This window comes from Andrographis paniculata, unplaced genomic scaffold (genome assembly GCF_009805555.1).
Source record: "Andrographis paniculata isolate CXL003 unplaced genomic scaffold, ASM980555v1 Contig50END, whole genome shotgun sequence".
Classification (NCBI taxonomy): Eukaryota; Viridiplantae; Streptophyta; class Magnoliopsida; order Lamiales; family Acanthaceae; genus Andrographis; species Andrographis paniculata.
Window position 1 is genome coordinate 820,007 of NW_026137585.1, and position 24,678 is coordinate 844,684.

The 24,678-nt window shown below is 35.4% G+C and overlaps 6 protein-coding genes across 13 annotated transcripts in view; 5 read left to right on the forward strand and 1 right to left on the reverse strand.

Moving 5' to 3' along the window:
• LOC127253313 (elongation factor 2) overlaps positions 1 to 24,678 on the forward strand; it is an 83,697-nt gene that overhangs the window by 1,930 nt on the left and 57,089 nt on the right. The window lies entirely within an intron of this gene.
• LOC127253318 (2-dehydro-3-deoxyphosphooctonate aldolase 1) lies at positions 10 to 4,584 on the forward strand. The gene is made up of 14 exons (XM_051277859.1): positions 10 to 187; positions 295 to 392; positions 484 to 580; positions 732 to 797; positions 1,242 to 1,301; positions 1,410 to 1,484; positions 1,627 to 1,711; positions 2,260 to 2,318; positions 2,404 to 2,448; positions 3,083 to 3,181; positions 3,492 to 3,539; positions 3,657 to 3,704; positions 3,839 to 3,909; positions 4,297 to 4,584. Exons 1-13 carry the CDS (start codon positions 152 to 154, stop codon positions 3,893 to 3,895), a joined length of 873 nt encoding a protein of 290 aa, XP_051133816.1. The 5' UTR covers positions 10 to 151; the 3' UTR covers positions 3,896 to 3,909; positions 4,297 to 4,584.
• LOC127253315 (metal tolerance protein 10-like) lies at positions 3,633 to 7,945 on the reverse strand. 5 transcript variants are annotated; one of them, XM_051277844.1, is made up of 7 exons: positions 7,634 to 7,945; positions 6,763 to 6,875; positions 6,005 to 6,250; positions 5,690 to 5,770; positions 5,237 to 5,467; positions 4,637 to 4,988; positions 3,633 to 3,724 (listed from the first exon to the last, which is right to left on the reverse strand). In XM_051277844.1, the coding sequence occupies exons 1-6, from the start codon at positions 7,791 to 7,793 to the stop codon at positions 4,647 to 4,649; spliced, it is 1,173 nt and encodes a 390-aa protein (XP_051133801.1). In that variant the 5' UTR covers positions 7,794 to 7,945; the 3' UTR covers positions 3,633 to 3,724; positions 4,637 to 4,646. The 5 variants fall into 5 exon arrangements, with proteins under 5 accessions (XP_051133801.1, XP_051133800.1, XP_051133804.1 ...); XM_051277843.1 differs by lacking the exon at positions 3,633 to 3,724 and having other exon boundaries at positions 4,480 to 4,988; XM_051277847.1 differs by lacking the exon at positions 3,633 to 3,724 and having other exon boundaries at positions 4,480 to 4,988; positions 6,763 to 7,057; positions 7,634 to 7,773.
• Positions 8,134 to 12,114, forward strand: LOC127253319 (uncharacterized). Its single transcript, XM_051277860.1, has 11 exons — positions 8,134 to 8,277; positions 8,428 to 8,489; positions 9,518 to 9,654; positions 10,211 to 10,269; positions 10,452 to 10,475; positions 10,757 to 10,839; positions 10,977 to 11,041; positions 11,214 to 11,263; positions 11,377 to 11,478; positions 11,600 to 11,659; positions 11,834 to 12,114. The coding sequence occupies exons 1-11, from the start codon at positions 8,275 to 8,277 to the stop codon at positions 11,969 to 11,971; spliced, it is 783 nt and encodes a 260-aa protein (XP_051133817.1). The 5' UTR covers positions 8,134 to 8,274; the 3' UTR covers positions 11,972 to 12,114.
• Positions 13,054 to 21,299, forward strand: LOC127253311 (uncharacterized). Of its 4 annotated transcripts, none has more exons than XM_051277836.1 (10): positions 13,054 to 13,799; positions 14,685 to 17,595; positions 17,686 to 17,757; positions 18,162 to 18,314; positions 18,546 to 18,709; positions 18,909 to 19,056; positions 19,191 to 19,313; positions 19,398 to 19,485; positions 20,073 to 20,257; positions 21,179 to 21,299. In XM_051277836.1, exons 2-9 carry the CDS (start codon positions 14,767 to 14,769, stop codon positions 20,255 to 20,257), a joined length of 3,762 nt encoding a protein of 1,253 aa, XP_051133793.1. In that variant the 5' UTR covers positions 13,054 to 13,799; positions 14,685 to 14,766; the 3' UTR covers positions 21,179 to 21,299. The 4 variants fall into 4 exon arrangements, with proteins under 4 accessions (XP_051133793.1, XP_051133794.1, XP_051133795.1 ...); XM_051277837.1 differs by lacking the exon at positions 21,179 to 21,299 and having other exon boundaries at positions 14,685 to 14,748; positions 14,845 to 17,595; positions 20,073 to 20,384; XM_051277838.1 differs by lacking the exon at positions 21,179 to 21,299 and having other exon boundaries at positions 14,685 to 14,748; positions 14,872 to 17,595; positions 20,073 to 20,384.
• LOC127253317 (peroxisomal 2,4-dienoyl-CoA reductase [(3E)-enoyl-CoA-producing]-like) lies at positions 21,247 to 23,918 on the forward strand. The gene is made up of 5 exons (XM_051277858.1): positions 21,247 to 21,537; positions 21,705 to 21,864; positions 22,472 to 22,641; positions 22,943 to 23,168; positions 23,594 to 23,918. The coding sequence occupies exons 1-5, from the start codon at positions 21,352 to 21,354 to the stop codon at positions 23,746 to 23,748; spliced, it is 897 nt and encodes a 298-aa protein (XP_051133815.1). The 5' UTR covers positions 21,247 to 21,351; the 3' UTR covers positions 23,749 to 23,918.

The following is a 24,678-nucleotide window of genomic DNA, read 5'->3' on the forward strand; positions in this document are numbered from 1 at the left end:
TCAACCAATCCATTATTTCTGCTGCTGTAATTCCATGGCGGAACGACGAGCAATCACCAGCGAAGACGAATAAAAAGACAAAATTCCGCGGATCTGAGATCCAAAAATTATTTTCATCTTCTCTGATCAACCAAAAAAGTTGCAGTCAGGCATGGAATCGTCGGCGGCGCTTTTCAACCAGCTCAAGGTTTTTCTAGTTTCTACACATATCTGCATTTTTAAAACTGTTACGTTGATTTTGGTTTCGAATTTGAGAAGAGGTTGAATTATGCGTTGGTTTGTTTTTATGAACAGACAGCGGAGCCATTTTTTGTGCTAGCAGGACCAAATGTGATTGAATCAGAAGATCACATTATGTACATGGCCAAGCATATCAAAGCCATCACTTCCAAGTACTGATAATTCTCGAATCCTTGTTGCGTTGAGTTTGTCTTAAGTTTGAATTTATAGCGACTGATGTTGATGTTTTTATATCGCGTATAGACTTGGATTGCCATTGGTGTTCAAATCGAGCTTCGACAAAGCTAATCGGACATCATCCAAGTCTTTTCGTGGTCCTGGATTAGCTGAAGGCTTGAAGGTAAAATTTCTTCCAGTTTATTCTTTGTGAAATTGGAATTTCTTTGTTTCAGAACGGTTATCAATAGTTACGATGTTTCTGCTGTATGGACGGCGCAATTAGTGTTCTGATTCGTCTGTTGTGCCTATAATTTTACTGCTTTGGTTTGCAGATTCTGGAAAAAGTGAAAACTACATTTGACCTTCCAATTGTGACAGATGTTCATGAAACAATTCAGGTCAGTCTGAAATGGTTACTTTATCGTTGTTCTTGCGGACGTTTGAATCAAGTTGAAGCATTATTTTAGAGATTTTAAGATTCCAAAACCGTGAATCACATTTTGATATGTGTAAATTTGCTAACGACACAAGAAAATTGTTGAACTATAGTGTAGCAGTGTAAGCTACTGAACTGACCTACGAAATATGTTGAACTGTGCTTAATAATTGCTCCTGAAATCCCTCTGTTCATGTGATTTCCTACTGATGTTTCTAATATTTCCTCTTTGTATCGATTCAGTTCTATTATGACAAAATGTGGCATATGAATTAATGCATTATCTGCTATGTTTTTTTCTCTCTTTCTATTACCTATCTATACAATATATATATATATATATATATATGTGCCAGTGTGTGAATATTTCAAAATAGCACTAGACTAAATACTTGTGTCTTTGCAGTGTGAAGCAGTTGGCAAGGTTGCAGATATAATTCAAATCCCCGCCTTTTTGTGTCGGCAGGTTAGACACAATTATCGCATTATTCTAACAATTCAATCCTCCCTTTCTATTATTGCTTGTTGTTATAGAGTGGTTCACAAATTTGCTTATGGCCTTTCTGAATTACAGACGGATCTACTTGTGGCGGCTGCCAAGACCGGAAAAATTATCAACATTAAGAAAGGCCAATTTTGTGCTCCTTCTGTAAGCACAGCAACCATAAAAATTGTTATTGCTATTATTATTTTTTCATACATCCAATTTTCTTTTTCTTTTCGTTCGGGTTTTACTCCCAATCCTAGATATCATCTCTAGCTTGATTGCTTTTGTTTGATTGGTTTTGTAGGTTATGTCAAACTCTGCAGAAAAGATTAGAATGGCTGGAAATGAAAATGTTATGGTCTGTGAGAGAGGCACCATGTTTGGCTACAGTACGTAATCCTCGCTTCCTTTTATCAAATACAAATTATGTTTGATGGAAATGAATCTGTAAAATGAAAACTACTTTATTGCCTATTGAGTTAAGACATACTCCCTCTGTCCTGGAATGTTTTGTTTTTTGCGTGGCTTTTCAGGTGGTATAACTTTGATACATTTTTAACAAATTTGTCCCTACTTTTTGTTAGGAACGAGATTATAAATTGTGTTTTAGATGTTTAAAAGAGTAAAAACTATGTGTAAATAAAGAAACGTAGCAAAGCCTTTTGGACATCTCAAATTAGAAATAAAAGTAAAAGATTTGAGATTGAGGGATTACTATAAAACAATTGGTTTGGTAAAGAACAGCCGATGGTTTTCTGTGTTCACGACTATAAATACTCTACACATATCTACAATGCTATGAATTTCTTTTCTTGGAGCCACGTTTTGAATAGAGAAATATATATTTTTCCTTGCATTGATATACGCTGAAAGTATTGAAGTCAATCTCAACATATTTTGTTTGTGTAATTTTTTTTGCCCTTGGTACAATATGCAGGTGACTTGATTGTCGATCCACGAAATTTTGAGTGGATGCGGGAGGCCAATTGCCCCATTGTAACGTTTTCAACCCCTTGTATATTTGATTTCAGATGCTTTTGTATTCTATTCTAGTTTCCTCAAATAAAATAACTTCTTTCAGGTGGCTGATATAACACATTCATTACAACAACCTGCTGGGAGAAAGGTACGTATGAAACTTTTTGATGGTGTGCTAATTGAAGGATTTGGGATTCATAGAGCTCATTTGGTTTGGATTTGTGTAATAGTTGCTTAATGTCATATTTTGTAAAAAGAAATAATGTTTTTTTTTTTTTTTTAATTAAAAACTAGGTGTAGAAGTTTTAATTAGAAATGATTAAAAATTGAACCAAAGTTGTAGCCGCAAGGTTCAGTGGCACCAATGCTGTACATAAGTTGGCCGTGCCCCAAATTACTAGAAAAGTGCAGTGTTTGTGTTTTGTAGCTTTTCATTTATGTTTCTTATTTTTAGGTAAAATAGTGGTTTGATATAGTATTTTATATGAAAATAGGTATATTTTCATTAGGAATGATAAAAAAGTTTAGTAAAAAAAATTGGAATTGAAATTTTACTTTGGAATGTGATTTTTTTTAAGAGATGAATATTTAATTGGTAGAATGAATAGTGTCAAAACAAATTCATACGAATGTACAATGCAAATCATATGCCCCACAACTTCAAATTTGCGAAAGCACTTAGAACTGCTAATGTTCTTGATATCTCTTTGTAATTATTTTGGTTCTCCTCTTTAATTCAACATGGGAATGATCTAATATTTGCCTGATGATCTTCCGAACAGCTGGAAGGCGGTGGTGTCGCTAGCGGAGGCCTTCGAGAACTCATACCCTGCATTGGTCGGACAGCAGTTGCTGTAGGGGTGGATGGAATCTTTATGGAGGTACAAACTTTTCGGTAGCCAAAGTTCTATAATAATACTGTTTAAAAAATTACGATATTTTTTTAGCATATCATTTCGGCATACTTGTATACCAAATATTTTAATGTATATTGAAAAGATATACCGAAGAAATTATATATATTGAAAATTTGAAAATTATATACCTATATTATATTGAAATTGTTTGTATGATAACCATACTATACCGTAGAAAAAAATTTAGTAAATTCGGTATTTTTCAATATAATGAGTTTGGTATACCAAAATTTTGTATTTTATCTATACATGTATTTGTTATTGTTCGATGTAGGTGCACAACGACCCTTCAAATGCCCCAGTCGATGGTCCAACACAGTGGGTATGTATGTATTACTTTAACGTTAATATTGATAGAGCATTTGTATTGCTTGTAATTTTGCTTCTACTTTGCGGAGTATTTATAACTTACTCATTTGCTTTCATATGCATTATCCAGCCTCTTCGCCACTTTGAGGAACTTCTTGAAGAGCTCATGGCAATAGCTGTAAACAATCTATCATTTACCTGATACAATTTATTAACTTCAGGATGGCTAAACACTTAAAGAAAAATGAGCTTCGGATGTTCGATTATTTCGAGAGGTTTCCTAATTCGAATTTTACATATCTGTCTCTGTAGAAGGCTAGCAAGGGCAAGCAATCTTTCAAAATCGATCTCACTCCATTCGGTCAATGAGAAGCATCGTATAGGTAATCAAGATAGCTTTATTACCATTTGCTTCATATGCTTGTTACTATGCTGTAGCTGTTTCAAACTTAACTACCCGATATACTAGCCTTTTAATTTCTTTCCTTTTTTTTCTTCTATTTCGATGCTTATCTCCCTAAATTCCTACCAAAAATACTATTCTTTCATTTAGGCTTGTCTTATTTAAATTACCTTTTTCCATTTAATCACTTCTCATTTATAGTCTATGTATTCTGTACTTGATTACTAATTTACCATATTCTTATCTTTATTTACTAAGTATTGTCACACTTTCACTCTTTACCCCATTTAAGGGTATTTTAGATTTTTTTATATATATATATAAATTCACTCACCAATATAATACTATGAATCCGTTTTCTACATAGGTGCGGAAACTAAAGTCCCGAGGCAACGGCACCCCCCTGCAGAAACTCGGTATCTATTTATGTTGTCAATGCAACAGTGAGTGATACATATCCGATTTCACCTCGGAATCAAGCCTATAGTATTATGTATATTTCATTACTCAAAATGCTCGTCTTTTTTCCCTCGTGATTTGTTTATGAATATGCTTCTTAATCTAGTGAATTAGTAAAAAAATCGAAAGACAATAGTGTAACGCAGTATACAATATTACTATGTCACATGCAATATGTGTCGCTACTATGCATGAAGCATGATGAGGTATTTAAGTAATGCTTATGAACGGAGAGAACAATAACATACCCCGATGCTATTAGCGGCTGGAATGTTCTGGTCTGTGAGTAAACTCGAAGTCGATATGAACAAAAGCTCTCTCGACATCGGGGAGCTGCTCGAGCTTCTCTTGCAGCATCTCCCCAATGTTATGCGCTTGGCTCAGTGGCATGTTCCCCGGCAACACAATGTCGACTTCCACAAAGTAATGAGACCCGAAGGTATACGCTCTAACTGTGTCGATATGCTTTATCTCCCTGTCGTGGTTCCATATCAGATACGTTAGCTTTGCTAGATACTCCGGCGGCGCTGCTCTTCCTATAATCGATCGAACTTGTTCGATCACTATCTTCGTCCATGTGCTGATTGTGTATATTGCTATCTGTAGAGCATAGAATTAGCGAGCGCACCACGTTGAAGTAAGGAGAGAATTATCAAGATTGAGAGGAATTAGGCTGGAAAAATATTGCCAAAATTGTGATATACCCCACCCATGAATTTTAATATACCATAATTTTTTATATGATAACGGTATGTACCAATATTACAGGATACATTTGGTACATATATATATATATATATACATATTTGCATATTCTCAATATACTGTATACGGGTTATTATACTCACAATGAGAGCGCCGGTAGGATCGATACACCAGGAGAATCGGGCTGCTAAAATAGCTGTTACTAGTCCGATGGAGTTTGTGATGACGTCGAAGAAGTGATCCTGAGCGTAGGCTCTAACGATCCCATTGCTGAATTTGTGGCAATAAAGCATGAGCATGAACTTCACTGTCGTTACGGACACCATTATCCCTATCATCCATTTCTCCTGTTCGCGGTCCATATGCGGACCAGACTGTCCCAATACAATTTATTAATAATAATCATTTAAGTTTCTCATTCTTCCATTTTATTTTAATTTCTAACATTAACAGTGTAAAAAATAGGGAGATTAAAACTAACACTAGAACACAGAAGAGAGACTAAAAATATACTACTTTTTAAAATAAATACTTAAATATTATATTTTTGAATAAAAAATAATAATAAAAAAGCTCATAAATATCATAAAAATTACCTTTGTGAGGAGTTGACGGGCAGACTCCAGAATTATTTGAAGTCCCAAAGTCGCCATTACAGTAGCAAAAACAATAATTCCCTGCAGGCAGGCAGTGTCTTCAGTTAATTTCAGTTGCCAAAATCATGATCTTAATTTGGAATATTTGATTCGTATTTAAATAATATTTAATGTGATATTTTATAAAATAATAAATTTTATTTTTTCGATGCAAAATATAAAACTAGGAAGAAAAACCAAAAAAACACACCTTTAGTAATCCTTTCACAAGTGAAGAACATCTACTAAGGGGGAAGTATTGATGGGAAGTCTTACCACAGGCTGCATTCGTCGCTTTCCGATTGGATAGTGATACTGGTTAGGCGTTCTCATTACATGGGAAGTGAACCACAGAATCAGGCCCGATATAAGGTCTAGTAGTGAGTCCATAGTCGATGCTATCACCGATAGAGACCCGGTCTTGATTGAAGCAAAAACTTTCGCGGCAAAGAGGAACAGATTTGCGATGTTTGAGACACTCACGGCTACCCTCTCACTCATGGCCAGCCGATTCATTTCATCCTGAAAGAAGTTCGATGATCAGATAGAGCAGAACAAGGGAAAGAGGTAACTAAGCTTCAGATATAGCTCAGTTATGGTAAATGTTAGAAACTACTATGTGATGAACATAAAACTTCTTGAGTAGGAAAGGAGCTAGTGAGCGGATGTTAAGTTAATAATTGTATGTGATCACATAGATTATAAATGAAAATTGACTATTAGATGGGTAAAAATAAAACAATACAAGTATATATATAATCAAAGATCTAATTTAATAATGATGAATTATTCACTTAATCCAATTCTTATATTGTTCCAACAGGCAAACAAAAATTCTTAGGCTATTCAATAGAGTGCATTCCTGAAACTATACTATTTAGCTATCATTAAGTTAAAAGAATATCAATTAACTCATAGCTAAGATTGAGTTACGCACTTAAACGATCTTCTTCACATTGACACACATGGGATTAACAACAACTCAATCTTTTCCGTAATAGAGCAGAAAATATAACAAAAACTCCATAACCAACCTCTGTAAGAGCATCCGGTGAAACACCATATCTGTTGATCGACTCCATTTCACCGAAACCTTTTAAGAGTTTCTCCTGATTTTTGTAATATTCCGAAACATTCGTTTGCTTACCTAAGGGGAAAAAAAGTTCAAATACAGTATGTTCACAAACATCAGGCAATCATAGCAGCAAGAAACCCGATGCTCGTGCAGCAGAGTATTTGCAGGATGCAGCACATGGTTACCCCCACCCAATCAAAACTTGAATAAAGAAGCCAGCCGACTGAATAAGTTTCTTGACATTCTACTATTGTCTGCAAGTGAAGGGAATCAGCTAGGACTCATGCGACTTCATCGTTAAATTATACAAGACAATCATGGATCATCCTCTGGCATGTTCAGATGATACTCAAAAGATAAATCTTCTGCACTCTGCAGCATCTTTTCAAAAAGCGAAAAACTAATGTTTCGCTACAACCACAAGCAGAATAGAAGTTGAATTGGAAATCATAACGAGTTGCTCAAGTATCTAATCATTAAGCCTAAGCCAGAAGTTATGTAATCGCAAAAAAAAATTGTTGACTATGGTTGCGAATTGCGATAGAAACCTAGCTGTTTATGTTTCCGGTTTTATCTTCATTCACTCCAAAAAAAAAAACAAAAAAAACAAAAAAACAAAAAAAACAAAAAAACAAAAGAAAAACAAAAATGATTCCTAGATTCTCAACCAAGAAAGTATTCGACAACCATCGCAAGATCTTTTCTATGTCGAGAAAAAATCTACTCCAAATCCGAAGATTTCGCAAGTAAAGATACGACTTACGAGAAAACATAACTGTCGAAACTGCACATTTATATCCATACGCATCATCAAGACATCAACAACATACTATTATCGCGGAGGAGGCGTCTGAGACTAAACGACTGGCGATGATGCTCGAGACTACGCTTCGGAAATCGGAACTCGTTTACGTTGAGTCTCCAGCTTGATTGATCGCCGCCGATCTCCGATGAATCCAGCAGCTCTCTCCTACCTTCACCGCCTTCCATATGTCGAATATTGTGGAGGAAGAACAAAGTGCAATGCAAAAAGAGTGAAATCTATTCCTAATACTCCTGAGAATCAATGTCCTTATATAATATAAAATGCATATGTGTGCATGGGAGATTCCGACGGCTCCACGGCGGACGGCGGACGGCGGAGACCGCCACCAAGTGCGCCGATTTCCACGTGACGATTATTTATAGGCACTGACAATTGGGCCGAATAAATGGGCCGTCCAAATTATTGGGCCTAGTAAATTTGAAAACAAATGAAGGACAGAAAAGTAATTTCACTCCCTATTAAGTGGCTGTGCCTACTTCCTGCTTACATATGCTACCAATCAGAAACACCAGAAAGGATTCCCATTTCTCTGTGGGGGCGTCTCACAGTGAAGGATCCGCTGTTGAATCAAGACGCTAGCCCTCTGCTAATTTCACCCGAAAAATCGTTATCTAGAGGACTGGAGCTTTCAATTCGCTTGTCAGTATGGTAAGTGGTTGGTGTTAATGTTTCAAGTTCCGCAATTTTTGCTTGAATCTGTATGTTTTACGATTTCGAATTCTTCCTCAAGAAAACTCTCGTGTTTTTGTTTTCAATTATGTGTGGAATTGATGATGTTGAGGCGTTTTTTTCGTGTAGAACAAGTTGAACAGAGCACAGCGTGACAAATTGCAGCAGTTCATTGGAATCACCGGCGCCAGGTATCTGAGTAATCGATTTTGGCTTTTAATTTTGGTGGAACGGCTAAATTGAGAGGCTTTTTGTATGTAATGTGATGCTTCTATGTCCTAAGATCTTTAGAATTCCACAAAAATGCACACAAAGGAGGCCATATCTTCGCGTCGAACCTCTGTAATTCATGATAATTTTCAGTTTTTGGTCCCATTGTATTTGCGTGTTCTTTTGTGTTATGGTGAAATACTAGTTTAATGTCTTTATGTTGGAAGAACACCGGAAGAAGGCCAAAATGCAAACCAAAATACGCCTAAACATTGTGTTCAAATTGTTCCACCAAAACCTTTTGCCTTCTATCAATTATTTTTCTACCAAAAGAAGATGAATGATAACCATCAATAAACAACGGAAATAACAATATGAGACACCAAAACTTTTAACGTGGAAAACTCCTTCCAAGTGAGGACAAAAACCACGAGGCCTATCACCCGATCCAAGGCAAAATCCACTATATCAAAAAAGGTTCTTACAATCAAAGATAACCACAACTAAAAGGGCTATCAAATTCCACACTCAATTACAAGAATTGAACCCCAGTCACAGGAGATTTCTCAACTACAAACAATCCATTCCAATGCCCAACCAATAAGATTCAAAATCGAATCCAAACAAATAAGGAAAAATCAACGATACCAAAAGGAACATCCGAAGATGACGAGACCGTTGATCGGAACCGAGTTGAAGAAATTCTCTCTTGCTTGCCGATTCTCTCGCATGCGTGGATGACAATTGTCTCTCTCAAACCCTGCACCAAAATGATCCCTCTCCCAACTATGACGGCTAGGGCAATTGTTGGGCCTCCTACACGTAGAAGGAACCCAAACCCAACAAATGTGATGTTTTGTAGGAAAATTAAAGAATGCAAGCAAAATAGAAAATGAAAACTCAAAAGAACACAACCTAAGCTTCTGGTTATTTTGTCATTTGTATTTGGTGATTTTTGAATGTGGATAGTGATTTGTGTGGTTTACCTTCTTGTTTTCATTTGATGCAGTGAAAAAAATGCTCTACAGGTTTTTAAGTCCTGTGATTGGCAGTTTGAGGGAGCATTTGACATATATTACAACCATCCGCATATTAAATCTGCTGCCGATACGAGGCATTTGGAGGAGCTATACAATAGATACAAAGGTAAATTTTTCAAAATTTTAATTTACAATTTTTATTTGAGCAGAAAATAGAAACTGCTCTGATTTAATCATCTTCAATCGCATACTCCCTTTTTAAGTATCTTTCCTTTTCTTTTATGGAGATTGTGGTCTTTACTCATTATTGCTTTCTTGTCTTAAGTTTCATATTACCATTTGGAAAAGCACACTTCTTTGATGCTTGTCTAGTGAGATTGAAATTGAATTTTTTTGGTGACTTATTAAATACGAGCATTCTATGATTCGTGTTTTTTACTTAATGATATTCAACTAAGGTTTGGTGTTAATTAGATTACTTTCTTTTCTTTTTTTGATCAGAAATTAGATTACTTTTCTTGATGTTATAATATATAGTGTGTGGTTATATTTGAAGCAAGTAATAAGTTTTTAGTAGTATATTTAGTGACTGGATTTTCGTCGAAGGATTGTGAAAGATTCTCATATACAGTTTGGATTGTTGTGTGAATTATATTTAAATAGTTCTTCTACATTCTTACCTTTTGAAAGTAGTCTTATAATAGGGTTTACTCTATTTTCAGATCCCCATGCTGATATGATGTTGGCTGATGGAATCACTCTCCTCTGCAACGACCTTCAGGTAGATTTGACGGCTACTCGCTAGTGCCTAAAACAGGAGATAAGAACACCCCATGATTATTTCCGTCTTACCAGCACTTATTTCATTCATTATGTCTTTTTTTTAATGTTTTTTTAGTATTATAGCAAATATTATTGTTCAAATAACACACTGACTTCATGTTTCTTTTGCACTTTGGATAGATTGATCCTCAAGATATTGCTATGGTAAGTTCCCTATGAGATTACAAAGTCAAAATTTTGTATTAACAAGAATTGATCAGTGTTTTAATCGCGTGGTTTTGTTATAGTTTTGCGTTCTATGCCCGCCAATTGAACCAAAGCATAATACTCTTTTCTAACAGTGATCGTACAACATATGTATTTGATAAGTGCAAGATAGGAATGTAAACAAATAGTGGAGTTTTTCAAACGATATTTATATGGCAGCCTGTATGAAGTGTTACTATATAGAAATTTTAAGCCAGTCATTTATGTATGTTTTGTAGCTGGTGGTATCATGGCATATGAAGGCTGCTACCATGTGTGAATTCTCAAAGCAGGAATTTATTGATGGACTACAATCTCTTGGGTGAGTGTAATATATATATATATATATGTCTTTTCAAAAGAGATTTTGTTTCCACTATAATTTAACAGTGTATTGGTCTTAACTTATGTTTGAATCATAATCTTTGTTCTGATATGTGTATATATATATTATGGCAGCATAGATTCACTGGAGAAGTTTAGAGAAAGATTATCATTTATGCGTTCCGAATTGAAAGATGAACGTATGTGATATCACCGATTGCCTTTCACTTGTCAAAATGATTCTTGTGCATGTTTTCTATACTGAGCTTATGTTGTGCATTAATCCTCTACGCCGAGAAAGCTTAATTTCAGAAGCTTAATAATCATATATCAGCTTCATGCGATTCAATCATACTTCTTTATTATGTCCAGGTAAGTACCGAGAGATTTATAATTTTTCATTTGGCTGGGCAAAAGAGAAGGTATCTTTACTCAACTGCACAAATGTTCCTTTTATTAAAGTTAACTACTTGGATCAGAACTATTAGTTTGGCCTTCACAATAAAGTGGTTTTTTAATATGAGTTGTTGTTCAGGGTCAGAAATCTTTGGCATTAGATACCGCGATCGGAATGTGGCAGTTGCTATTTGCGGAAAAGAAATGGCCATTAGTCGAACATTGGTGCAAGTTCTTGCAGGTGGAACATACTGAACCTACTCTGTTTGCATATGATGCATTTTCATAATTAAGAAATAATGTTAGCAATAATGTTTATTTTGATAATGTTTATAGTCGTCTCTCATCATTACATTACATAGGTAAAACACAACAAAGCAATTTCTCGAGACACCTGGTCCCAGCTACTCGAGTTTGCAAGGGTAAGTAACAATACTCTATCTACTTATCTTCTTTTAAATTTTAGTGAATCTTCTGTTACTATTTTGTGCACATCTATAGTCATATTGGGTCGAACTTTTCGGACATTCTTTCTTCCACCAAAAGTGTCGCGTATTAGATGCATTTCCTAAACTATTTCTTCTGCAAATATGCAGGTGTTCGATCCTTCCTTATCGAACTATGATCCAGAAGGGGCATGGCCGTACCTGATCGACGAATTTGTCGAGTACTTGATTGAAAATGGCATTATTCAGAAGGGCAAGATGACGAGTGATTGGAGCTACAAATATTGAGCGTTGTATCTATATTCCATTCCATTGGGTGGGGTTCGGTTTTAGATTTATTTGATGGTGTATAATTTTCAATTATTGGGCTAATAAAATAGGAAAAACAAAGATGAAAAGGTGTGTTTATGGAGATGTATTTCTTCCTTTCCGATTGTTAGCTTCTGCTGCCTGGCAAAGTATCCCGCTACAAAAAAAAAAAAAATATATATATATATATTAATTTTATAATAAGATTTATTCGTTCTTAAATCAATTTTTTCCTTTAGATATTAAATTTTAAGAACGAAATTTCGTTGCAAATATGTAGTGTCCAGGCAACTATGTAGCTATTTTCACTTTTTTTTTTTTTAATTTGTCGCTTAAATTATCTCAAATTGATAGGAGTATTATTTAGCAAATCCTTTCTTCACTCTATCAAATAAAAATAAATAAATAAATTATATTATACTTAAATTACTATATTATGTTAAATTTATCTCAAATTAATAGAGGGAGGAGTATTATTTATCAAATCCTTTCTTCGCTCTATCAACTCAAAAAAAAAAAAAAAACCAAACTTATATTATAATTAAATTACTATATCATACAATTATTTCGCTAATGTCAAACTATTTTTAATACATAAGGCACATAGAAATTCTAGAGACTAAACATCCCGAACTAAATAAAAATCACAAATATAAAAATGTACAAATTATAAAAATTATGAAAGATCTGAGGAAGCTTATGAAAAACAAGATCCGTAAGAGAGATTATAGAAGGCCAACAATAAAGCAAATATTCAAAAAAAAAAAAAACAAGCTTGTCAGACTTAATTTACAAGATAGCAATTTTTCACAATATAAAAAAAATAAAAATAAAATAAAATAAAAAATTATAAAAAAATTTCTAATAAAATCAAGACTTTTTCTTTTCTGATAACTGATTAAAATAAAATAAAATAAAATAATTGTCAACTTTGAATATATAGCTGACCATCTAAGATCGGCAAAAATTAAATTAAATCCGACCGTCCAAGATGTCATCAACGGTGATAATTAAAATTAAAAAAATAAAATAAACTAGGGTTACAAATCCAACCATTGAAACAAAAAGCTCGAACTTGGAGTGAAGCACAAGAAACTGTAGAGAACGAAGGCACGAAGAACGAAGAACTCGCCATAACCGAAGCAATAATTTAGAGATCAATGGTTTTGCTAATGCTTCACTCGAAAGATAAACCTAATCTGCTTTTTTGTTATTATTTATCCTGCGGATGAACGATCATTGAAAATCCGCTCGATGATTTGTGGAAACCTGCGTTTGCTTCCGATTCAAGTGTATTTATTTGTGTGTTGACTAAAAGTATTGTAATATTATCATTAGTCAATGATACTGCTGGCCAATCACTGCGGAGATGCTTCGAAATCGAGTTTTGCAATAGTGTAATGATGATTTGAGTATTTTAATCGGATATTTGTTTATTTAGTCGCAAATTCTATCTGATTTTTGGTTTTATGGTGTTTTTGGTTTGACCGGTGTTTAAAAAAACCTGTTCAAATTCATCGTTTAATTCATTGCCGAAGGGAGAAAGGGACGAGCGAGCCGTCAATCTGCGGTCGGTCGGAAAGGGTTAGAAAATCCTCAGAAAAAGACGAAATAAGAAATAGCGATTCTTTTCTCACCTATATATATAGATGTAGACACATAATCACGCACAAACGTTCGAGTCTATCTTTTTCGTTCGGTGCTCTATATTATTTTTCACATCTTTATGGCAATGTTACTAAGAACGATGAAGCTGCGGAAATGGCGGATTTAGTCAACAGCTTAGGTATTCCGGGGAGCTTTTGAGGTAAATCTCGTTGATTCTGCAATTCGACTCATTCTGATCCATGTTTTGGGTGTATATCTACGGCGTGCAGTCTACGGGCATTTTTTTGTTTCTTGGTGCACGCTTCTTTGATCTGTTTCTTCCAGAAATTAGGGTTTTTCATTTTCGTGGATAGCATTTCTATAATTTGGGGTTTCTTTCGACAAGGAAGGCTGGTAGATTGAATCTTATCTTCCATTGACAAGTGTTAATTTGGCTACATTTGTGTGTGTTTTCTTTCTTTGTTTGGTCGAGTTGCAGTTTTGGATTTCCCCTTTTTCTTTTTAGAAGTTAACTTATGGACGGTAGGTTTTAAAGGGCTGTAAATTCATCTTAGAATCTCATTAAATTCTAGAATTGATTAAAAGCTCCTCCTTTTATGCTCAGCACTTGTTAAAGGTTGTAGAAATAAATTGTGTTGCAGGAAGAAATGATTCAGCTTTCAGACCTAAAAAGTTCTTTGTTTTCAAGATAGAACTAAGAGTCGATAATGTTTATACCTAAAATGTGTAGCTTTCAGTCTCCTTTTATTGTCTGAGATGCATAGAATTGTGATGCCCATATGATAATTGGTATCCATCACCTGCGTTCAGAGTTTTGGCAAATCTTTATCTAACTTCTACTTGAGCTGAACTAAAGTTGTCGTGCATTTTGTTGTGGAAAGGATATTTGATTGTCGAAGTAATTATGTGGGCATATATACAAGTAAATACATAGATTTCTCTCAACAGATGAATCCCACCATCCAGCCATATTGAAAGCTTGAAAGGAAATAAAGTTTTCTGGAATCTAGTCATCTACTATCTGTTATATTACAACCAATTTCTCATGTTTGAACTAACATGAACTATTTCCCTTTTTTGGCAGTGTTTGATCGTCAACCATCACTGTTGCTAATGGTGTCTCTCCATAATAATACAAGTTGGAAAATGTATGTATATCTTGTCTTATGTATTACTTAGGTACCACTGAACTTATTTACAAGCAAAGTATTTGCTTGGCGGTGCTTCTCTGTTGCCTTTGCAAGTTAATAACAAGGCTGTGGCATCAGCAGTTGTTCCCATTGGATTTGTCTTTGAAAAGAGAGAGATTCGTCAGTTTTGCTATGGAGTCATCCAAAAATCAACATTTTGTGCCATTCCATCCTTCTGAACATGGAGCTGATGATCATGGTCCTGCATCACATCTTGTGAATGTTGATCCTTCAGGACATGCCAATATGAGTTCAAGGTCTTCAAATATTTTCTCAGAAAATAAACCCGTACTCAATTACTCAATACAGACTGGTGAAGAGTTTGCTCTTGAGTTTATGCGAGACCGGGTTAATCCCAGGAAGCCATCTATTCCAAATGCACCTGGGGATTCCAGTTATCCGCCTGTTTACATGGAGCTCAAAGGTATTTTAGGTATTAGTCATACTGGTTCTGAAGCTGGCTCAGATATCTCTATGCTTGCCTCAGCAGAAAATTCTACAAGGGGTTTCGAGCCACATAGTTTGTCTTCACTTGGGAACCAGGGTAACCATCGATCATCATTTGATTCTGTACAACCCGTGCCACATGCTTTATCAGATTCTAATATTCATCCCACGCTTACACATACCACGTCAGGAGCATCTGATAGCTCGTCAACCAAACTCAAGATTCTTTGCAGTTTTGGTGGTAGAATCCTGCCTCGCCCAAGTGATGGAAAACTGAGATATGTTGGTGGAGAAACACGCATAATCCGAATAAACAAGCACATTACGTGGAAAGACTTGTGGCAGAAAGCCTCTTTGATTTATGATGAAACATGTGCTATAAAATACCAGCTCCCAGGAGAGGATCTTGATGCTTTGGTGTCCATATCAAGTGATGAAGATTTACTGAACATGATGGAGGAATGCAATATTGGGGAAGATGGAGAAGGATCAAAAAGACTTCGGATGTTTCTATTTTCTCCTGGAGATTTGGATGATGCTCATTTCACTCTGGCAAATTCTGATGGTGACGCAGAGATGAAGTATGTTGTTGCTGTCAATGGCATGGACTTTGGATCTCGAAAACGCTCTACTTTACGAGGCTTATCAAACTCTTCCAGAAGCAATTTAAACGAGTTAGACGCACTGAATGCTGATGGAGACCCTAGTACTGCCACTGAACTTATGGGATTTAGTAACTCAAATTTATCAGGCTTCAATGCCCTGCCAGCAGCAATTGATCCTTCCAATTATGTTGCTCCAACATTTAACATTGCTGAAACTGGTTTGCATATGTATCATGGCCAGTCTGTGCACTATGATCATGAAAGACGACATTCTCCTCAATTTGGCTACGATTTTCAGTCACCATATGATATGGCTTCTGATAGTACTGCAACGCAATCTTTTTATGGACATGAAGGGAAGACTTTGGATAGCTCAGGTACAATGGGCGCTGTACCAGTGCAAGAAAAGCAAGCAAAAATGAAAGTTGATTCCTTTCCTGAACCTGACAGTGGAAATGATTATATTACTTCACAGGCACACAGTGATAATACTAAAGGCAGTTTTCCTGTGGAAGAGTCATCCATCTTGGCCACTAATCTGGACAGAGAATTTTCTGCAAAGGCTTTAAGGGGGAATGCAATGGCTGGGGAATCTGCACATGTCTCTAAGCCTCTTGATACTGTTACTCAGACTGAGCTCCATACTTCTGACAGTAAGGAGCAGTCTACCTTTGACACTGCTCCTGTTTCTGATTCCATCAACTCGAAATCTGATATTGCAGATTTGAGCTACATTGGGTCACCTATTGCCCCTCAGAGGGTCTTCCGCTCTGTGTGGATTCCTCGAGAGCAGGCAGAATTGCATAGCAGAATATCAAAGTCAGATGATTCACATGCTTCTCAGTTTCTTGTTAACCAGGCACAAACTGATCATTCTGAGCAAGCTACGAATGCAACCTCTGTTGAAAATTTACAAAAAGGGAATATGGCAATTCCAACTCAACCGTCATCTTCTAGTGAGAAGCCTTTCCCCGAAGAACCTGAAACCCTCCAGGATGGGGTTTCCACAACTCAAAAGCCAAAGCCAGCAGAGCACCTTGAAAATCAAGTTCTCAAGGGAGAAACAGAACCTGGACTAAACAACACCGCTGTGAGCCATGAGAATTCCATGAAACAATCTGACGAATGTAATCCTTGGGCTGGGGGGGTTCAAACTCACTTTGTTCTTAGTGATACCCATGGTTATCCTCAACCTTCAACAAGGACAGCCACTGAGGAAGAATCCAATGTTGACCTTCCAAAGAATGAGCAGGGAGATATTCTTATTGATATCAATGATCGGTTCCCTCGTGATCTTCTTTCTGATATTTTCTCTAAAGCTGTACTTTCTGATAGTTCGTCTGATTTTGGTCCCATACAAGGTGATAGAGCTGGCTTAAGTGTGAACATAGAAAACCATGATCCTAAACACTGGTCCTTCTTTAAGAAACTGGCAGGGGATGACTTTACAAAAAGGGATGTTTCTCTCATTGATCAAGATCATGTAGCATTACCATCTGGCCTTGCAAAAGTTGAAGAGGAGGCTCCTTTAGCCTATGATTTCATGCCAGCTAGGAGAGATGAAATTCTTCAGAGTCACAAGGGACTGCCTGGGAGAAAAGGTGAAGATGACCAGAATGCCATCTCTAGTGGTGTTGGAGCTGTCTCCACAACAGTTCATTCTAATTTTGATGCATCACACGTGAAAGTGAGCGAAGGCTTGCAAAATGATGATTTGGTTGATGATATGAGAAATCGAGATTTGGAATATGAGGTACTTTTTGTGTCCTTTTTAGATTGTGTCATATACAAGAACAGTTGATTATTTTTCAATAATTTCTTATGATTTTTACCTATCTTCTAGGATGAAAGTGGAACTGTTGACGTGCCTCCTTTAGATCCTTCTTTGGTGGATATTGATATCAGCTCATTGCAGGTTTGTGCCATGTTTTACGAACTATGGATTCTCTTAATGATATTTACTTGAGTTTATACAGTTTTGTTGTCAATTGTTTATCCACGTGCTGGAGTGTTATGTATTGATTGCCTTGCTAGTTGCTTGTCAATTTGATAAGATAAATTTTGCAAAGGATTCATAGTGCCAAATTATCTGTAAATAATCATGGTATGAAGTTTACAAAGTTTTGTTAGAATTGATATGTGGAATGGACTTTTCGTGGTGCACCTAGAGTCCATTCTTGAAGCATGACTCAGTAATCATATTGTTATTGCTTTTTTAACTCGGAAATTATTTGGTATGGTGGACCTGGTTGTAACAGCATCCTAATGGCTAAATCCATTCAGAACTACCAAATTTGCAACTTTTGAATGGCTTTACAGATTATAAAGAATGCTGATCTCGAGGAACTGAGGGAACTTGGTTCTGGCACATTTGGGACTGTATATCATGGAAGATGGAGAGGCTCAGATGTAGCTATCAAGCGCATCAAAAAGAGTTGCTTCACCGGCCGTCAATCAGAGCAAGAAAGACTGGTAGTTATTTCATTTATTTTTTTATCTTCAATATTCAATTGTGTTGTAAAAAATTTCCATATAGCATTTGACTGTCATGAACTAATGTCAATGCTTCAGATTTTCATGCTTTAAAAATAATTAGAAGTCACTTGAAAGTTCATGAGAAATCAATATAGAAAAAAGGAAGAAGATAAATCTGATGTTTTTTCTTTACCATCATTGTTACTTTGACGATAATACCTCTTGCAGACAATTGAATTTTGGAGGGAAGCTGAAATTCTCTCAAAGCTTCACCATCCAAATGTCGTTGCATTTTACGGTGTGGTACAAGATGGACCAGGGGGGACATTGGCTACTGTGACGGAATTCATGGTGGATGGTTCTCTGAGACACGTCCTACTTCAGAAAGGAAGGTATCACTTAAACGTGTGATTCATTCGTAAACTTGCAATTGCCTGCTGTTTCTTTTGCCAGTAGCTACAAAAACAAGCAACACAAACAGAGGCTCATAACAGCCATCTTTACTCATTGCCTCGTGTGATGTGTCGCTACTATTTTCCTTCTATAACAACTATATTAATATTGCCTTAAACTATTTAATTTATCATGCAGGAATCTTGATCGGCGCAAGAGGCTCATAATTGCCATGGATGCAGCTTTCGGAATGGAGTATCTGCATTCAAAGAACATAGTGCACTTTGATCTAAAATGTGACAATTTGCTAGTTAACTTGAAAGATCCTACGAGACCTATCTGCAAGGTTACATTACTTGAAACCAATGTTTATATGTTATTTTTTACTTTTCGAATCCTTACTAGCTTGTGAAGTTAAGGTTCATCAATGGCAAGACAATGATGGAACTAATTAGTGTCTGATACTGTACATTTTCTCAGGTTGGGGATTTTGGCTTGTCCAAAATAAAGAGGAACACCTTGGTTTCTGGTGGAGTTCGGGGAACTCTTCCATGGATGGCTCCGGAGCTGCTAAATGGGAGTAGCAATAAGGTTTCCGAGAAAGTAAGATGCTGCTATTTGCAAAGCTTTTAAATTAATCTAGAATAGTTGGAGAGTTCCTAATCATCGTTTTCATTGCTGTAACAGGTCGATGTTTTTTCATTTGGTATTGTCTTGTGGGAGATACTCACGGGGGAGGAACCGTATGCCAACATGCATTATGGTGCCATCATAGGTTCGTATAAATTCAAAATGTTATTCGTTTTGATACTTAGATTTAGGGCGTGTTTGTTTGGTGGTTTGAATTTTGAATTGAAATAGATGTTCAATGTGATATAAATAAATATTAATTTTAGTCTGATATAAAAAATAAAAATACTTATTAGATTGAGGGAAATTTTTTAAGATTAGTAAAATGTCTCAAAAAATCCGTGAACAAACACACCCTTATAGTTTTTGCTTGCAACAATTATAGTTGTGACCCAATGTTCCCTTGAACATTATCTCGAGCTGCTGAATTGCATCCTTTGTGGTATAAACATCGACCGAAACAAATCCTATCTTCTCTCATAAATAACATTTAGATGAATGTATACAAGGATTTGTTTGGTTTTAGTTTGAGTTTTTTTTAGTTTATGCTTAAATAATATTTTGATACGATTGTTTTATAAGAGAAATAGTTTACATTTATTTTTTTGTTTGAAACCAAAACCAAACAAACCCTTGACTGCTCGATCATATCTATCCTCGACTTGTTCTTGCTGGTTCCAAACATTATTTAGTTTGACATTCTATTCGTAAATTTCTTTCGACAATCAACAGGCGGGATCGTGAACAACACATTGAGGCCAACCATTCCGAGCTATTGCGACGCAGAATGGAGAAGATTGATGGAGCAATGTTGGGCACCTAATCCTTCATTAAGGCCGTCTTTCACGGAAATAGCGAGCCGGCTGCGCGTAATGTCTACCGCGGCACAGACAAAGAAGGCTGCCTCGGGTTCTTAGGTAAGAAAACTGTTTGTTTTTGTATTGTCTTTTAATCAAAATCGATAAATTTGTTGATTCAATTCGATGTGTGTACTAACTATGAAGTTCTGCAAAAAAATGGTGGTCTTGCTGTAATTTATGGATATATATTTGTGATCCACGATCAAGTTTTTGAGAGGACTACACCATAACCGAGACGTTAGAAATTCGATATTTGATTTGAAATTTTTCCAAGAAAAAAATGTTTCGATCAAAAATTGAAAACTAGTTGGGTTTGAATGAATGTTTGATTTTAAGTATTCACATTAGAAATTTTCTCAAAGTAAAAATATGTGAGCGTATTTGCTTGAGATTTGTTAGAAAGATATTTTCAAATATAGAGTTGTTTAATGTGATATTTTAAATAAAAAAAAGTATTTAATTAATATATTTTTAATATCCTATAATTCTAGATATAACAGTCAAGATATATTATTTTAGATAATGTAAATAAAATTATTCTTTTTCTGTCTATTTAAAATTAAAAAATCTATATTATTTTAATTTAAATAATATTTTAAAAAAAAATGTAACAAAAGAAAATAGTCTCCAAATAAGTCTAAAATTTTTTTACATAATTTTCAATATATATAATATTTATATATTTCTATTATTAAAATCAGTAATTTAATACAAAATAATTTTTTTATTATATTAACAACAAAATACTCAATACCTCACACAAAAAGACATGAATTAAAATAGTAAACAACCAAACAAGTTCTTCGCAATAAGTCATTGATCCTATCAATCATTTGTCCTAATTAATATGCACCTAAAACGACGCCGCATTGATAGTCTACTTAACGACATAAACACTGCGCCAAAAGGCCCAAACTCCGTCCCGGAAGCACCATGGACTCCCAACACCAAATAGATCTTGACCGTTCATTACTGCAGATACCACGCCATGAACGGCTCCGATCCCTCAGTTTCAACTCCAGGACCTTGACAAGACTCAGGCTGTCACAACAGTCTGCTTTTGTGGTTCATGTGTCCGTCGTCCAACCACAACTCGGGCATTCGATTTCCAGTAACGATCGAAGCTCCAAAAATCCAGCGCGCCATCGGAAATGGAGTCCCCGTTCAAAGTCGATGCACTCAAAGGCAAAGTCGCACTGCTAACGGGCGGCGGATCGGGAATCGGATTCGAGATTTCCGCCCAGTTCGGCAAGCACGGCGCCGCCGTCGCCATCATGGGACGCCGCCGGCACGTCCTTGACGACGCCGTCCGGTCACTCAAATCTCTAGGCATTCCGGTGATCGATCTTCACTTCTCTACTGAATTTGCTACTTCTTCATTTGAACTTTGTTTTCCCCAAAATTGTTGCCAATTAGCTGCTGCAATCCGAGGAATTGGAGCCCTAGGGTTCGTGATCGAATTATTCTATTCAATTTGTTGATTATTATATCTGATTTTTGTCAGGCTGTTGGATTCGAAGGTGATGTTAGAAAACGGGAAGATGCGCAGAGAGTGGTGGAGGCGACGGTGAAGCATTTCGGGAAGCTTGATATCCTTGTGAACGCCGCCGCCGGAAATTTCCTGGCGGCGGCTGAGGATCTCTCGTCCAATGGATTCAGAACAGGTCTTGCTCTAACATATTCTCATAATCAGTTTCCATTGGAGTTTTTTGCGAGTCTAATCCAAACAGAGAAGATTGCAGCTGAAATCCATTATTAGAATTATTTTTACAAAAATATTCATTTTGTTTGTAGTTTAAGTCAAAAATGTCCGAATTATCTTAAACACTTCCATTAACAATCAAAGTACTATTATTCCTGAATTCACTACAAAAGAAAAAAGCAAATGTATACTTTGGACTTGGAACGGAGGGAGTGTATTTTGTAATTATTCGATTTCAATATTAATAACATGTAACTTTGATATTCTGTAAAATCTTGGTACATCTTTCCTGTCAAATTTGTTTCTAGTTTTGTACTTTCAATCGTATGCCAATTTGTTCGGCAGCCAATCGATCTTAACCAAGTAGAAAATAACTGTGGGATCTTTTTCTCTTTCGAAAAACAAATTCATTCTTGTAGCCCTATCAAATATCAGTTGTACATTCAATTTTCTGTGGCAATCTGTTGTGATGGATTTGTATGATACAAAAAAATTGATGTAAAGTTTTGTGTATGCTTGGATTTTCATATATCAGCACTGATTGTGTAACATGAAACTACTTTCTGCAGTTTTGGATATCGACGCTGTTGGCACATTCACTATGTGTCGAGAGGCTCTTGAGTACCTCAAAAAAGGCGGTCATGGAAGAAACTCGTCTGGTGGTGGCCTAATACTGAATATCAGTGCCACTTTGCATTACACTGCTGCCTGGTATCAGGTCCATGTGTCCGCAGCCAAGGTTTGTGAATTCTGTGTTTTCCGTGAAGCATATTTCGATTTTTATACCCCAATTAGCACATTTGTTCAATTTCAATTCTAAGTCGAGTCTGGCTTTCTGAATTAAAGTTTTCATTTTCTGGCTTCAAATTGAAATTTCTTTAAACGGTGGAACCAAAATTGATAGATTGCTCGTACTTTGAAATTGATCCTTCTTATACGATAAACATGCTATTTTGTTGTTGCTATATATATATATATATACATGGATTTGTATGTATGAATGTCTTGAAGAAGTTTTTGCGGCGCTTGTGTCTCTTCAGGCGGCGGTTGATGCTCTTGCAAGAAATTTGGCTCTTGAATGGGGGACGGATTATGACATTAGAGTCAATGGAATTGCACCGGGACCGATTGCAGATACTCCCGGCATGAGCAAACTGGCTCCTGAAGAAATGACGAGTGGCAATTCCAGAGATCAAATGCCTCTTTATAGACTCGGCACAAAGTGGGATATTGCTATGGCTGCTGTTTTCCTCGCCTCGGATGCTGGTCTGTAATCTTTACCTTTCTCTCGTATATCCTATTTCAAACTAACTTTTAGAAGCATTTTTTTGCAAATGAATCGGGTTTTTGCTCAGATTATGCCTCTCTTTTTAAACTGATGGAAATCTTCCTCACTTAAAATTCAGTGTTAGTTAGGTTGAGTTTAGATATGTTATGGAAGTTTTGTGCGATATAAACATATGTTGGATATGATATTTTGAATGTTAAATCTTTAAGTGAAAATACATATTGGTTGTGGTTTTTTTTTTTTCAAATGAAAATGTTGATGAATAGTGTGAAAAGTAACGTAAATAGAATCTAATATACATTTTTGTAATTTTTTTAAATTTGATTATATGATTTGTTTGTTTCGGCTATTAGTTTTCTCGATTTGTTTGCTGAAATCGTTAATTTATAATAATGTGAAAAAGGGAAATACATAAATGGGAGCGTGATGCCGGTGGACGGAGGGCTTTGGCTTAGCAAGCCTCGTCATCTGGCGAAGGAGGCCGTTAAGGAGCTATCCCGGACTGTGGAGAGAAGATCTCGTGTAGCACCTACCGGCACTCCTTCGAGCAAGCTATAGCCAACCTACGGGGACTTTGGGATCGAATCAATTGAATAGGTAAAGATGCTCGAATTTGAATTTGTGGCTTGGTTCTCTTTCTATTTCTATTTATATTACATGGTAAAGTGAATCTTCAAAAATGATGTTTAAGGCTTCAGCATAAGCTCATGTCTACTTTGCATGATGAATTGCGTGTGTTAAGTGATTTAGTAATAAGTATTTGATGTAATATATTTCTTACAAAATTATCATTGATGAAGAGCAAAAAATTTTGCTATGCATATGTAAACAAAGCCCCTAGTCTCTTATGTGTGTCTATATATTTTTTTAAATGACTTAAAGAACGTACCGTTGCTATTTGAGTGTTCTATAGATTTTATTATAGTATTATTATATTGAGTTTTATTGTATTTTGGATTATAATAATGCATCGTAAATATATATTATTATATTGAATAAAATAGTATTATTATATTTCACAATCTAATTATCTAAAGTAAATACATTTTTTTAAGTGCAATAAGTTTTTATATATATTATTTTAAAAAATACATATATGTATATTAACATAATATATATATAATGTATATTTTATTTGTTTAAAAAAATAATAATTTAATATAAAATATTATATTATAACAAAGTGAAGAGATTTTATGTTGATTTGATCATATTAATATGATAGTTGGTTTCATTTAGTTTACACATATACTTTCTCATTTTCAATAGAATTTTTTTGTCTTGTTTTTTTATATTATAATAAAATTATTTATACATTTCAAATTATTCCTAATGATTACTCTAATCTATTTTTTAAAATTATTTAAAAAAAAAAATATTTTAGTTTTTTATTTTCTACTTTATACCTTCTTGTGCCCACTTTCAATAGACATCTTTTTTGGAATGAAGGAAGTATAATTTTACATAGCCAAGTATATTAATTGATTT

Excerpts from the sequence above, each read along its gene's own strand:
- LOC127253311 (XM_051277836.1), top strand. The coding sequence starts at position 14,767 with ATGTATTACTTAGGTACCACTGAACTTATTTACAAGCAAAGTATTTGC. Across the intron at positions 19,314-19,397 it reads GCAATAAGGTTTCCGAGAAA|GTCGATGTTTTTTCATTTGG; the intron begins GTAAGATGCTGC and ends TTGCTGTAACAG. Across the intron at positions 19,486-20,072 it reads GCATTATGGTGCCATCATAG|GCGGGATCGTGAACAACACA; the intron begins GTTCGTATAAAT and ends GACAATCAACAG.
- LOC127253319 (XM_051277860.1), top strand. Across the intron at positions 8,490-9,517 it reads ATTGGAATCACCGGCGCCAG|TGAAAAAAATGCTCTACAGG; the intron begins GTATCTGAGTAA and ends CATTTGATGCAG. Across the intron at positions 10,840-10,976 it reads GATGGACTACAATCTCTTGG|CATAGATTCACTGGAGAAGT; the intron begins GTGAGTGTAATA and ends ATATTATGGCAG.
- LOC127253317 (XM_051277858.1), top strand. The coding sequence starts at position 21,352 with ATGGAGTCCCCGTTCAAAGTCGATGCACTCAAAGGCAAAGTCGCACTG. Across the intron at positions 21,865-22,471 it reads GTCCAATGGATTCAGAACAG|TTTTGGATATCGACGCTGTT; the intron begins GTCTTGCTCTAA and ends TACTTTCTGCAG. Across the intron at positions 22,642-22,942 it reads TCCATGTGTCCGCAGCCAAG|GCGGCGGTTGATGCTCTTGC; the intron begins GTTTGTGAATTC and ends GTGTCTCTTCAG.
- LOC127253318 (XM_051277859.1), top strand. The coding sequence starts at position 152 with ATGGAATCGTCGGCGGCGCTTTTCAACCAGCTCAAG. Across the intron at positions 2,449-3,082 it reads AACAACCTGCTGGGAGAAAG|CTGGAAGGCGGTGGTGTCGC; the intron begins GTACGTATGAAA and ends TCTTCCGAACAG. Across the intron at positions 3,540-3,656 it reads TCGATGGTCCAACACAGTGG|CCTCTTCGCCACTTTGAGGA; the intron begins GTATGTATGTAT and ends TGCATTATCCAG.
- LOC127253315 (XM_051277844.1), bottom strand. The coding sequence starts at position 7,793 with ATGGAAGGCGGTGAAGGTAGGAGAGAGCTGCTGGATTCATCGGAGATC. Across the intron at positions 5,468-5,689 it reads CCCGTCAACTCCTCACAAAG|TCTGGTCCGCATATGGACCG; the intron begins GTAATTTTTATG and ends GTATTGGGACAG. Across the intron at positions 4,989-5,236 it reads ATCCTACCGGCGCTCTCATT|ATAGCAATATACACAATCAG; the intron begins GTGAGTATAATA and ends TATGCTCTACAG.